Source organism: Annulohypoxylon truncatum (genome assembly GCF_022578515.1).
Source record: "Annulohypoxylon truncatum strain CBS 140777 unplaced genomic scaffold F4807scaffold_2, whole genome shotgun sequence".
Taxonomy (NCBI): Eukaryota; Fungi; Ascomycota; class Sordariomycetes; order Xylariales; family Hypoxylaceae; genus Annulohypoxylon; species Annulohypoxylon truncatum.
Window position 1 is genome coordinate 578,568 of NW_025953788.1, and position 13,585 is coordinate 592,152.

A 13,585-nucleotide genomic window follows, 5' to 3' on the forward strand; every position below is an offset into this window, starting at 1 on the left:
CCGATATATCCCGACCTAACTAACATACAGCCCAGTCCAAGTCCACATCAGTCTCCTTCGAGTATCAAGAAAGCCCGAGACATGCGTACGGTATAATCTGCGAGGCAGGGTTAGGTACAGACGGCAGCAGTACGGCAACAATTTTTCAAGCTTGACGAGCGACTGAGCAACCAGACACCTCCCCCCTTTCCAGACATCTCGAACCCCTGATATGTGCAGCAACAAACGCCCCAAGATATGCAGAAGTAGGGAGAAAAGCTAAGAAAAGAGTCGATAAAAAACCACTCGACTCCATCGCTCATGCAGCCGGATGTACGAATCTTAAGCCGTGCAGTGAAGAACCCTCAAAAAAAAATGAATGGGTAATCTCGCTGTCGTAGTCGTATATACCCCCCAGCGCTAAGTAATATGTTTCTTTTTTTTCCGCTCATCTTCTTCACGTCCCAAGCTATCGTGTTTTGTTTATGGTAAGGTATTAAGGTCCGCTGTTGGAAGAACTGGGTCCGAATTCTGCTAGGAAACCATCATAGTGCGTAGAGGAATATACGGCCGACTCAGACTCTGCCCGTGCCCTCGTAACAGACTCTCTGACTTGTGCTCTCCTCGCAGACTCATGGGCGGCCTGCATATTAGCTGGAGGAGTCGACCTGTAACTCGCGACGGATGAGCGATGCATATCTGACGGTGAGTCGGCTATGACATCCTCGAAACGCGGTGGTGATGGGGGCTCGCTAAACATCGCGTCCACATCCTCGTTCGTTTCAGTTACCAGAACAGAAGGCAAATCTTCAGGAGGCCAGTATTCCTAATAAAAGCCGTCCATACTTCCCTTACTTCCCGCCGAAAAAGGATGTGGCGTGCCCGCCGAATTACTGCTCGTATCACTAGGAGTAGGCGGTTCAACGACTTGGTTTCGAATGCACATGATCCACTCGTGTTGGAGGAGCTCCACAGCGCTAGCTCTCTTCTTGGGGTCTCTGACGAAGCATCTGCTCAAGAAGTCGATCCCCGTCACACTCAACTGATCCGTGTTAGGAAGTTGTGGAGGATTGCCTTGAGCAATATTGTACATAATTGCCCATTCGTTATCGAGATTGGACCAAGGTCGACGACCAGTAACCATCTCGAGAATCACGCATCCCAGAGACCATACATCTACGGCTCCAGCACGACCTGGATTCTCGCCTTTGATGACCTCGGGAGACATATACATAGGAGTGCCGGTCATTGATTTGTTGGGCTTTGTGGCTGCGAGGCCGTGAACTAAAGTGCGTCCCTGGCGGGCGATGACCTTGGCGGCACCGAAATCGACATATTTGATGACGCCGTTATGATCGAGGAGGATGTCTGCGTAAAGGTTAGTGAAAAATATCAATCGAAGAATAAAGGTGTATAACTTACTCTCAGGCTTGATGTCGCGATGGGCGATGCCACTTTCATGTAGGTAAGCAAGGCCCTCAAGAAGTTGCAACGCGTATACCATGACAACCTGCTCGTCCTCGATCCGACCGTGTTCCAACAAGCCAGCCAACGAACCACCTGAGCAGAACTCCATAAAAATGTAGACTCTATCACGGTGGACCTCTATACCGTAATAAGAAACGACGTTGGGATGATCGAGAACTTCTAGAACACCCATCTCATCCTTGATTTGCGTGGCGATCTGAGGTATCAACTTGGGGTCCTGCAATCTAATCTCCTTTACTGCCATGAGATGACCGGTGTCTAAATTCATCGCAGCATAGACATTGCCAAATGTTCCACCGCCGACGAAATGCCCTTGCTGCCATCTCATGGTTACGTTCGTGGCGGACGATGACAAGTATGCTAGTGATCGATCAACTTCATTAGAAACCTCCAACACTCGTCCAAGTCCCTGCCTCTCTTCAACGGTGCGCCTCTGTACCTCGTCGATATCGGAGAGTCGAAGTAGTCGTTGTTCTTGTATATACTTGGTAGCTTCGTCGTCGTTGAGCATTCTGTTCTTATCAAACCTCTTGAACTGTCCAACGAGAGCCTCGATCCGCTCCCGTTCCAATTGCGCTGCCTGATTTGACTTGGCACCGAGAATATCGAAGTGTGAGATGAGGAGCGACATACACCCTGATACTTTAGCTCGTAATTTTGAATACTCGTCGTCGCCGAGCCCTAGAATGTGTCGACCTCTCGTCATGCTCATCGCAAATTCCAAAGCCGGCACAGCCCAGCGGAAAGATTTGCGATCGGTAACCTTACAATCATCGCAAATGAAGCTGACCCAATCCAAACTGAGCTTAGTGAGCTTCATATTATTCATTTGCCGTCGGTTGCTGTCCATATATAAAAGTGATCGTTGTCCGAATTCCGTCGCAAAGACGAAGCACGTTTGGATAAGGTCTTGACAATCCAACCCTTTAGTTTGCTTTCGAATGATCTCAACACTGTCCATAAATGTGTTAGACAGCTTGAAGCCAACCTTTCGAATTTCGAACAGTCTGGTGTTGACCTTGTGAAGATTCGAGCGCGCTTCTACGATAAGGTCGAGGTGCATATCAATCGTTTCTAAGAAGAGCTTCCTTGCATTTGCTAATCGGCTTTGAGATCCGTCCGCGATAAGGCGCATCTGGCCTAGCTTGAGATCCGTTGACTCGATGTTTAGGGATTGAGTTCGTCGATTTCCAAACCAGTGTAGTGGAGCTTCCGGACGAAGTATTAGTATGTATGGGTCCGTAGGGTCTTCGGAGATCTGTTCGTGGAAGCAATTCCGTAGTATCGATTGGACCTCCTCGTCACGACCACAAAGGGCTGGCGACGCGATAATTTGGATGCCGTCAACTTCGTCGACCAGAAAGTGACCAGTTACCGAGAGTCGTTCGTACAACATCCTGAGTCCCTCGGCACCGAGAGCGATACTTATATCTGATGCGTTCTCATAGTGCTCGCTCAACATCCTCGAGAAGCGTTGGAGCATCCTTTGCCTAACTCTTACCGAATCTAGCATTTGCATGTATCTCTTACTCATATCATCCGCGCTCTCCTTAGGCTTCCTCTGCAACTCACGCTCGAACGTCTGGCTAAGACGGTTCAGAGCTTTATAAGTGAGGTTGCTGAATTGTTCGGCGACTTCGACGTCGCCCCCAACAAGATGTCGACCAATCTCATTGGCGAAATCCCATTCCTGAAACAGGACCTCGGCCTCTTTGAAAGTGTTTTTGTTCCTGCTAAGTTTCCAATTCAACATCTTGAAATAATATTTTAGGGCGTCGAGTACGACCTGGTCAAACGATTCATCGATACAGGGTGGTAAGTGCCATCCGGGTTGAGGCTGAGAAACCATAAGATTCTCCTGCTTGATTTTAATCGCAAGTTTCAATAAGATCTCGAATTGCGAGATCATCTGGTCCTGAAGGATAGGAGTTTGCTGGGTAGTCTCTTTCATTTTTCTCGCGTATGCCACTCTGACTTTGATGATTTCTTCGATTAATCGTGATGGAAAGCTGATAAGGGTAAGTAGTTCTTCGATATACGGGGGGAGATGTCGCTTATGGAAAGCTGCCGAGTTCATAATAAGAGTTTCCTTCGCTTTAGCAATCGTTGTCGAGATTGGTGTTAACATGCTCCTTCGGATGAGTGATTTGGTCTTCAGCGCGTGTTCTATCGTTGCAGCTTCGTCAGCATCTTCGTGCAGCGATCTTAAGCTATCCTCCTTTAGAAGGCGATCCAGAAACGAGGTTTCGTCGCTTAAACCATTGGTGCTTGGCGACCTCTGTTTCGTCCTCTGGAAATCTAGATCATCATTGCCAACCCATTTCTTCAGAATCGATAGCTCAGTGTTGATCATCTCGTTAGTGTTATACCAGGACATGACGGCATCGCAGGCTTCTTGGAATGTCTGGGATGTGACCTGTGGATGTGCTGCTCCCAACATTTGCCAAGAGGGGTACAGACTCTCGCATTTCTCAACCTTCTTAACGATATCCCGAACCTGCTCAATGGCGGGTTTACCGGCTGCGGTCTCGCCCTGTACTTCGAACCGCGTGATCTCGTCAATAGTGCGGTCAAGATTTCCTCGTGCCTCCTCGACTACCTTCCGCTGGACGGCGAGAGACCGGCCGGTCATTTTTGACCTGATTCCAAGCCATAACTCGCTCTTATATGTAGATTTTCCGCCTTGTGATTCCGACGTCCCGATAAGTCGCTTCTTCTCTTGTTTGACAACGTCACCGGTCAAGACTGCTGCCAACATGCCATGCCACTCTAGCCGCTCGCGGTTGACCGGGTCTTTAATGTCATCTTCGGTGGGTTGTGTATCGTCGATTAGATTTTGGAACATTATAGTCTCGTCATTAGGGAATCGATCGTCGAAAACACCTTCAGAAGAAGGGGTCTCGCCCTCGGACTCTTCGTCAGAGTAGTCTACGCTGGGAGTGTAAGGGTCAAAGTATCCATTGGGAGGTCGATCTTGACGCATCATGCGCAGGTAGGCAGGTTCCTGGTCGCGAAATTTGTCGGTAGGATCTCGCCTACGAGATCCGGACCGAGTCGAGGTACTGATGAATGACGGAGGTTGCGGTGGAGGGCCCCTCTGCGGAGCATATGTGCTGGAAGGGGTCCTCGTAACATGTGGTCTTTGTTGTGGGCGGCCCCCGACACCATTCGCGACGTTATTGGCGTTAGCTTCGCCGGTAGACCCTCGTTGCCTCACGGCATTATTAGCGACCGAGTTCGGAGCTAGCGATGCCATGGAGCTAGAGAGACTGCCATCCCCATATGGAGGAAGAGAACCTAATTCGTCCTGGCGCTCGAGCTCGTGGGGGTCGGCACCATAATCTTCGGAGGATCCCGAGCCGTCGGAATCGGTGGTGATAGCAATGGGTCGCGGATTTTTGGCCTTATCTTGAACCAGCTCAACCTCGCTGGGGGAGAATCGAACGGCGCGTGGTGATGTTTCGGCGGACATGTCGGCAATTAACGGATGCAACTCGCTGGAACCGGATCCAGAGGTTCTCAAATTGGTCAGTTTGTCATCCGGGGAGATTGACAATCCGAATTAACCTAGACCTACGGTAGGTATCTACCCGGGTAGGCAAGTAGGTAGACGAATAGGTGTCAATGGTATTAATGCGCGACGATGGGCATCGGTTGCTCGTTGGGTCGCAGTCAAAACAAGGTCGCCAAGCGAAGTTAGCTATTCACGATGGACCGGGCCGGGGTAATCCATGAGGAAAATACCCTTGAACTTTCAAAGTGGACGAAAGTGGACGGAAATGGACAAAAGTTATTGACTCGGGCTCTGCAGGTTTCCACGCAGGTTTCCACTTCCACTCAGTCGGGCACTTTCATATGATTCGACTGAATTGATCAATGCGATAAGGCGATGAAGAGCCTCCTTCATACATGTGAATTTATTTAATAGTAATTAAACACCTTAATTGTGCCAGGATCGTCAGATCGAGAGGCTAAGCTCGTCTTAAAAAGGATAATGATTGAGATTGATCGAGATGTTCGGATGGCGACGATGACCTCTCAAGTAAAGCAAGGCAAGGTAAGGCGAGGCAAGGTAGCTGGGTAGGTGTGTAGGTGGTCAAAAATCAAGATAAAGGTTGACAATCACTTATAATAACTCTGCCGATTCAGAAGCTTGCATAAGTGCCTTTTCTAAAGTTGAAGCTAAACAAATTGTAGCACGGAAAATTTCTAATGATTGGTCGTGAGTTGGTAGGAGAAGGTGGGAAAATCATTGGGTAACTAAACCTTCCTAGGCTTGGGAAGTGCTAGGTAAGTTGGAGCTAGAGCTCCGCCGCCGCTGCTGCCTGTGACTGCCTGTGACAGGGCAAAAGTCAAACCTTTGCAATCTCCAGCTGCTCTAAGTTTCCTTTGTGTAGCTGTTTCAAAACGTGCGAGCACAGCGCCACAATTGGAAATCTCGATTGTTGATATTACGGAATAAGTTCTCCGCATCTTGAACACCTAAGCACTTCACGATGTAAGAGATAGTAGCGTTGGAGGCGTAAAATTGATTAGGTACATACTTAGTATTGAATAATGAAAGATTCATGTCAGTTGAATCACATCATAGTAGTAATCTGTTAAAAAATTGGGAAAGCCAAGGCTTGCAAAAGAATGTTATGTTACTATGTACACGTCGCTTATTCCGTATGCGGCAAACACCTTGCAATTCAAGCAATTCAAAGCCACAAGATCACCGATCAGAACACTCGCCACAAGCAATTACTCCAATTTCTGTGTGGCTGTGTGGCTCCAGAGGGGACGCTATTTTTTTTAGCGTACTACCGTACCGGTGTACCCCTCATCGCGCAAAGACGCGTGCTGGAACTTGTCCTAACCTTGAATTTAGCGTTTTGTGGGACCATGCCAATTTAAGATTTACCTACCAGCAATTAATCTGTAAACTTGTAAGTACTCAGTACTCTTTTCGATATATCAATTAAAGATTTCGAGATCTGCTGTCTTCCGTACTACACTAGTACTGACCTATAGACTAACTCATGATAGAATCACTATTATTTTCATTTCTTTTATCTTCTTTTACGCTTACTGATAGATGGAATCCCACTTAGGGGTTCCTCAATGCCTTCTAGAGCTGCGCCGGTCGCGTCGCGTCGGTCATCCGGCGCGACCCTCCCAATGCCTGTATGCAAAGAGCCTCTGAAGCCCAGTCATGACAATTCCAATGCCAGCTCTAGTCAGAAGTCCAACAGCGCTGTTGAGACCTTAGAAGATTTACTGAAACCTTCAATTGTTGTCAAGGTAAGCTAAGTCTTGATATTTCTCTTCGCCCGCCCTTTACTAAACCAGTCCTAGCCACATCCCCCAAAGCTATCTGTCCAACCACGCAGTCTTCAACCTTTGATGCTTCTTCCTCGAGAATACCTCCAGCTATCGTACCTTGACCTATCTGTGCCAAATGGAAGTTTCGAATACTCCCGCTTCTTTGAGTCGAGTATCAAAATTCTCGATCTCGAAGGCCGTTTCGGATCTCGCCCTGTTGTTCTCATCGCTCGACTAGAGTCCGATAAGTCTATCTATGCGCTGGAGCGACAGAAGGGTGGCTTATATACTCTCTGCCACATTGGCTCTTGGGTGGACCTCCAGGACCTCGAGAAGGTTGCTACAGTGTCTTTGCCCCAACTAGTTAAAAAGGAGACCACTACTTCGAAAGATTCTCGCCCTCCTCCTGTACCCCCATTGACTACCCCTCAATTGCACCATGAGACAAAGAAGAGGAGACTTGCGATCGAAGCTTTAGAGTCAATCGTAAAGAAGCCCGTAAGGCCTCGTTCGGCGTCAAGTACATCCCAGCTTCTACCCGTGGGACCGCCCACACCTGGACAACCCGGTACCGAATCTCAAGTTGAAAGTGCGCGTATTCTTAGGGATGAACTACCCACTGGCGTACTTGAGGCTCAAAGGGAAAGTCAAGCGGCGAAGGCACCCGAGGTAGACGATTTGTTGAATGCGCCCACTGCAGGAGTCATATTTGAAAATATCAGGAACCAGTATTTTGAGTCCCTCTATCACTCAATGGTAGGTTTCAAAGGCATATTTTATCTTTTTGGTTGTCTGACATTGACAGGGTTCCCTTGGATATTTTGCGAAAGGACCTCTATCTCGAGCACGTGCCGCCTTTCATCTCGACTGTGATTCGAACCTTGAGATGAGCGACCTGATAGGATTTTTGAGGAGCCTTGTTATGACGACAGCGCAGATCGACAAGAAGTACCGGGAGACAATTCCGGGGATAATCGCCAAGATGAAGCCCATGTTTGAAGATTCCGACGCTGAACAGGCGAACGCCAAGACCAAGAAGCGAAAAGTCAAGAAAATGAAGCTTGGTAAAGACGGCCTGTATCCGATGGAAGACGATCGTATCAGGAAATGGTGGGATGCTCGTAAACCACAGTCGAAACGCGATGAGGATATGACAACGACTGATACCGAGTCTCACGAAACCAAGCTTCAAATAGCCTGGCTACGGTCCAGGGAGACCCAATTACAGATGATCATCATCCTCGAGATCCTTGCATTAGAACCAGTAGTGGCATCTCGGAATGAAGGAGATTCTCAGCTCCCAGGCCTGCCTGGCCTTGAGCCGACAGCGGAGCCGCCTAAGGAAACCCCTCCTAAGAAAGGCAAAGGCCGTAATAATCTACCACTACTTGTCGATCTTCATGCGGATCGACTATGTATCTGGCAGTCCACTTCGCTGGACGGGGTTAAGTTCCTCGCTGGCCAGGAGAGTCAGGAACAAAACACTCAGAAAGCGCTAGACCCTTTGAAGGATTTCTGTGTCGATATTATCGTCCCATTGTAAGAACACCGTAAAACTACGCTAAGGGCCTATGCGCTAACATTTTCAAAGCTTCTCTGCAAGGTTGCCAGAACAGTCCGACAGCATTAGCCGTAAGTTGGGTGGGCCGCTTATGATGCCGCCGCCGCCCAAACCTAAGGTGAAGAAGCCGGAGCCTGTGCCGAAACCGAAGCCAAAGCCTGGCTCGGCAGCAAAGCGTCCAGGGGTATCCAAGTCAAAGTCTTCTGGATCGCTTGAAAAGGTCCTCTCTAGGGAATCTGAGAAGCACCGGCGAAGTATGTCGCGCGGCCCGAGCGGAGTAATCGCTTTGATGCGTTCTACTACGACTCCCATGTTAAAGCGGGAGGCGAGCGAGCCGCTGTCTCTAAAGAGCATCCCCAGAGCTGATTCGGCGCCGTTAAGAGAAAAGGCTCCGCGCCCGCTGACAGCAGCACCTCCCAAACGAAAAACTGGCGAGGAGAAGGCGAAGAAAGAGGCCCTAGTCCAAGCAGAGCTTCAAGATGCTATATCCGCCCTCAGACGGCCTAACAGAGATGTCGTGGGCAAGGATATGGCGGAGGCAGCAGAAAGACGAGCCAATACTAGTCTTTCTCAGCTGAAGAGTAAGTTAAAAATAACGTTATCTGATCCCTATTCCATATTCATGCTAATTAATCTAAAGAAGCACGCAAGCCGACGCAGCACACACGTCCCCAGGACAGTATAGTCAAAGCTACGCCTGTGGGGAAACGGTATAAAGATGTGTTTGGCACGAGTGCGGGTCACCGACAAACTCCTCGAGGCTTGGGGGCCCACGAACCAAGCAGTACTCCATTCTCCTTAGTTCCATCCTCAGGGGCCAAAAAACGCACCCACGAGTCGGCGTTCACTCTAGAGAGTTCGCCGAGCATTACCCGTTCTGAGCCATTTCCACAAATCAAAGCGACCCCGGTCAAGCAATCAAGCCTTAAGCAGAGTTTCTTGTCCGTCCCCAAACATGATGACGAAGATATACTTGCGTCATCGCCTATCATGTCTCGAAAGTCGTCGTCTTTATCATTCCACGATAGCGGGATCGGATTCGATGAGCTTGTCGAGACACCTGTTAAGCCTCGTGCTGTCCCTATTCCGTCGGATGGGATCGTGGCTGGAACACCGACCAAGCGGAGGATCCTCGAATCGACTGCTGCTAATGGCAGCAGTAGTGTTAGTAATACCACCGCCGAGCCTGCTCGGAAGCTTTCGATTTACGAAAGGCTTGGCTGGGACGATGACTTAGACGAGCTTGGCTAAGTTCTGTAACGAGCATTGGAAGAATCTATGTAAGGATAGATTCTAAGAGTTGCTACTGGGCACACATGATGACGAGTCATGAAGCGATATGAAAGCATACGAGGCGTTGAGGCATTGTACTTTTTGTAATCATAGCATTTTGGAACGGGGCATAGCAAGCAGCATTGCAAGCAGCATTGGCATGATGATACACCTAATAAATGATGAGACTTTATTTGCTAATGTTGAACTTTGAACCTTGGGATAAGGAATAAGAGTTATTATTAAGGGATCCATAGTCGTAGCTAACATTAGCATGGTGCTTTTGGTCTGTGAGAACTTGATTATCTATCACCTTTGATGAATTTGGACCTAATCATGGTTTAGGGGTCGAAGGATCTCTTGGAATAATAATACGAATCCGATCTGTTCGACGATCTCATCAACTAGTGCCCTGTCCGGCTTACTTCACGGGCATGAGACAACCTGGAAGAAGACAACTGATGTTTTTGGACACGTACTACGGTTGGGGATTTCTTGATACAGGTGAGAACTATAAGGGGCTGTAGTGTTCATTTATTACACAAGTAACCGGAAGAACAGTTGTGTCTAAGCTTTCCGACATGATCATGAGTCACGGTTGCTTTGACCACCATGAGGCCTATCTGACAACCTGCAAAGGGTTTATAGGTATTTTTAAAAGTCTGTCCTCCAGCAACTAGCAATGGCGCACTAGGAGAGGCTGTCTAGATTCCCTTCCCGAGGCGAAGAATTGGCTCATTGAGCTAGTCCGCCGGAATAATTGGTTGGTGCTCTGCAGCGAGGCATATCTTACACTACGCCCAACTTTTTGTCTCCCCGCGTAGGTTCGATTCACATTCAATGCAACTTTTTTTATATCTTTTCTTTTTCACATCCCTTTCTGTATATTAAACTATCGAGATTTTTACTAGCAGAACTAGAAGTGCAGATAAACAAACATACCTAATCTTGAGATTTCGTCTAACTTCACCGTATTCGCTACCATTTCACGACGGTACCTCGGATTTAAATTTGTCAATGAGAACATCCTTCATAACGTTTTTATATATATACTCGGGCATATCATAAATCTCTAATAAACTATATCCAAGAAGAAAAGGCACCCAACCAACCTACCAAACCCCCACTCAATACCTAACCTGCGCAATAAACTCCGCCGAGTTAATATACGCGCACCGCTCCCTCAGCTTCTGCTCCGCAACCACGGCCTTCGCGCCAGGACCATCCACAGCCGAGAACCCTTCCTCAGGCCCACCCGCCACAAACACGGAAAACGACCCGTTCTTCGCGCTCGCGCCGCCCTTCGGGAAACTCGTCCCGAACCCTTGGAACGTATCCTTGCCCTTGAGCCCGGGGACGCCGAGGCTCGCGAACGTGGACCAGGTCCGCGAGCCGCGCTTCACGAGCGCGTAGTCCGAGGGGGTCGGCGCGTACGGGTAGCCCTGCGTGTCCCAGTGGCTGATGTTGCCGAAGACGTACGCGAACTCGGAGGTGTGGACGACGCCCAGGGGCGGCGCATCGTATAGGTACGCGAGGATGGGGTCGAGGATGGTTTGGTTCCACTCGTATAAATAAACATCATTTCCCGCGGCCGCGAGCGCGGCGCCGTAGTGCACGGGCTCGCAGGTCATGAGGACGTCGCGGAAGACGCGGGCGGTGCGGAAGAACTCGGCGCTTAACGTGTTGTCCGTGTTGTTCGCGAACTCGGAAGACGGGTACAGCGCGAGCAGGCCGTCGAGGCTGGCGTTCGATAGACCTGGTAGGTACGACGACAGGAAGGCGCGGGTCTCGGCGGCGCTCGCGATCGTGGTGTCGGTGAAGAGCGCGACGTCGTCCTGGCACCACCCCATCATGACGTCGACGGCGGCGAACTTGTGCTGCGCGATCAGCTGCGACGGCGCGAGAGGTAGGAAGTCGCCGTCCACGCTCGGCAGCCAGATATCTCCGATGTTGTATGAGATGGCGTCCGAGTACGTGGCTTCCTCGGCGGCCTCAAGCGTCTCCATGGACAGGTTGCGCAGGCACGCGACGGTTGCGGCGGAGTGGAGCGAGGTGCTGTTGCAGCCTACGTAGTTGGCGACGGCTTGCATGGCGTTGAGCGTGTAATTCCCCGTGATCCCGGGCTCGAGGGCTTGGCTCTCGCAGATCCCGCGCTGGAAGGGCGCGGGCTTGCTACCGCCATAGGCCATTATCTGCATGCCGACGGCGAGGCCTGGTTTTTCTGGTTAGAGATCGGACGCGGTGGGGGTTGGGTTTCGGGGTTGCTTACCACCGGACGATTGCCCGGAGATGGTGATTTTAGACGGGTCGCCGCCGAAGCTCGCGATGTTGTCGCGAACCCACTCAATGGCAAGGCGCTGATCTCTTAGAGCGGCGTTCTCCGACCCTTCGGATTTCAAGGCATCGGACTTTGCGAATCCCCAAACTATATGCGGCATGCGTGTTAATGATGGCCTTGGCGCACGAGGCTTGAGATACTTCAATATCACTTACCCCCGAGACGATAATTCATAGCCACATGGATGATCGGTAGCCCATTTTCGACGGACTCAAGAACCATGCCATCTGGTTGAGTCGCAAGCTCGCTGTTCTGGCCGGTCCAGAAGCTGCCGCCGTAGATATAGACTAAGACGGGCAATCGACTTTTTGAGGTTACGTTAAGGGGTCTTATAACATTCAGGTGAAGGCAATCTTCCGAGATCGCGGTGACATTAGTCAAAGTGAGAGGAGGGAAGCCTTCTCCTAGTGGTTGTGGGCAAGCCGGGCCATAGGCTTGTGCGTTTATGGTGCTCCCTCGCTTGGGGACGAAAGCCTGAGGCGGTTTAAACCGATTCGCGCCGCTCGTATCTTGGCCATAAGGGATGCTTAGGAAGGCCTCGACGCCGTTGCGATTCAGACCATTGTACGTGACATTGTGCTTCGTGTCAACAACTGACGGACTGCTCGTGGTCGCGACTACGCTGCCGCAAAGCCCCAACGTGCCGAAAAAGGAAGGTGGGCGCATGATCTCTCGTCAACCACCAAAGTCAGGTCTTGGAACGGCGTTGAAGCTTAAACAAAGGGATCCCTCCTTCGAAGACTTCGTCTTGGCATTCCTGGCGACGGTGAAGGTCCCAGCAGAGGGTATTTATTCAGGACAAGCAGGTTTCTAGAAGTCGACAGTGCGTAATCGACCCCTGCAGCTCTTATCGTGGGATTTCCGTGCTCGGTCCCTAACCGGATGCGGAACGGAGGTTGTGCCACGTCTTTCAGCTCGGGGAAGTCGATTGGTAAGGAGAAATAGCAACCGAGAGCGAAAAGGCGGAGCAGGGCTGGGACAGCTTTCAGCTAGACTTGATGTGCATTAGAATCCGTCCCCTGCAGGAGTCTAATGGCTGCCGTATGTGCGTATGTAAGCATTAGGCATGCCACTATCGTATAGGTGGGTAATGCGGTATTAGCCGTAGTTGAAAGAAGGCATTTCGATTAGGTATTAGTACTACGTATATTCCTCCGGCAAAATTGGGCCGTACTTGGACTAACGATGTTGGTCATAATATTAATAAATGTTTCCAGGTAAGGGACGACTCTCATCAGCAGGCATTAGCGGGGACCCTTGAAGGGACGATCGACGTTGGTCCACAGCCCTCGGGGCTTCGGATTTGTGTAACGTAAACCCGCTTCATCGTCACATTTTGAAGTTGAGACAATTGCAACGCTGATACTCTATTGAAGGATATTTGGTCTCGTGCTTCCCCGACAATTTGCATGTTGGTAATCAATCGGCTTGCATGTTTTGTAGTTAATGTAAAATGAGATTGATGGATGCAACTATGGACTGAAGTTAGATAGTACATTTTAAACCAACACTGGATAGCAAAAGAATCAATTATCGTCATAAAGTAGCAATCTGATAGTCCGGTACCAAGATCAATTCTTCTTGGCGAAGACAGAGCCGCAACTGGGTTGATGCACATGGTGATGAATAATCCATCAAAGCAT

General features: G+C 49.7%; 3 protein-coding genes across 3 annotated transcripts; 1 reads left to right on the forward strand and 2 right to left on the reverse strand.

Moving 5' to 3' along the window:
- Positions 1-553: 553 nt before the first annotated feature.
- Positions 554-5,333, reverse strand: F4807DRAFT_116759 (MAP kinase). The gene is made up of 2 exons (XM_047992832.1): positions 1,402-5,333; positions 554-1,347 (listed from the first exon to the last, which is right to left on the reverse strand). The coding sequence occupies exons 1-2, from the start codon at positions 4,937-4,939 to the stop codon at positions 806-808; spliced, it is 4,080 nt and encodes a 1,359-aa protein (XP_047858671.1). The 5' UTR covers positions 4,940-5,333; the 3' UTR covers positions 554-805.
- Positions 5,334-6,421: 1,088 nt separating this feature from the next.
- F4807DRAFT_406916 (DNA replication regulator SLD3-domain-containing protein) lies at positions 6,422-9,976 on the forward strand. The gene is made up of 5 exons (XM_047996326.1): positions 6,422-6,750; positions 6,805-7,527; positions 7,577-8,310; positions 8,363-8,913; positions 8,973-9,976. Exons 1-5 carry the CDS (start codon positions 6,571-6,573, stop codon positions 9,581-9,583), a joined length of 2,799 nt encoding a protein of 932 aa, XP_047858672.1. The 5' UTR covers positions 6,422-6,570; the 3' UTR covers positions 9,584-9,976.
- Positions 9,977-10,705: 729 nt separating this feature from the next.
- F4807DRAFT_116866 (carboxylesterase family protein) lies at positions 10,706-12,892 on the reverse strand. Its single transcript, XM_047992833.1, has 3 exons — positions 12,098-12,892; positions 11,874-12,029; positions 10,706-11,816 (listed from the first exon to the last, which is right to left on the reverse strand). The coding sequence occupies exons 1-3, from the start codon at positions 12,606-12,608 to the stop codon at positions 10,732-10,734; spliced, it is 1,752 nt and encodes a 583-aa protein (XP_047858673.1). The 5' UTR covers positions 12,609-12,892; the 3' UTR covers positions 10,706-10,731.
- Positions 12,893-13,585: the final 693 nt, after the last annotated feature.

Bases quoted from the DNA above. Each gene is read 5' to 3' on its own strand.
- F4807DRAFT_116759 (XM_047992832.1), bottom strand. From the start codon at position 4,939: ATGTCCGCCGAAACATCACCACGCGCCGTTCGATTCTCCCCCAGCGAG. The intron at 1,348-1,401 runs GTAAGTTATACA...ACCTTTACGCAG, and splicing joins TCGCGACATCAAGCCTGAGA to ACATCCTCCTCGATCATAAC.
- F4807DRAFT_406916 (XM_047996326.1), top strand. From the start codon at position 6,571: ATGCCTTCTAGAGCTGCGCCGGTCGCGTCGCGTCGGTCATCCGGCGCG. The intron at 7,528-7,576 runs GTAGGTTTCAAA...TGACATTGACAG, and splicing joins AGTCCCTCTATCACTCAATG to GGTTCCCTTGGATATTTTGC. The intron at 8,311-8,362 runs GTAAGAACACCG...ACATTTTCAAAG, and splicing joins GTCGATATTATCGTCCCATT to CTTCTCTGCAAGGTTGCCAG.
- F4807DRAFT_116866 (XM_047992833.1), bottom strand. From the start codon at position 12,608: ATGCGCCCACCTTCCTTTTTCGGCACGTTGGGGCTTTGCGGCAGCGTA. The intron at 12,030-12,097 runs GTAAGTGATATT...TGCCGCATATAG, and splicing joins TATGAATTATCGTCTCGGGG to TTTGGGGATTCGCAAAGTCC. The intron at 11,817-11,873 runs GTAAGCAACCCC...CAGAAAAACCAG, and splicing joins CTCCGGGCAATCGTCCGGTG to GCCTCGCCGTCGGCATGCAG.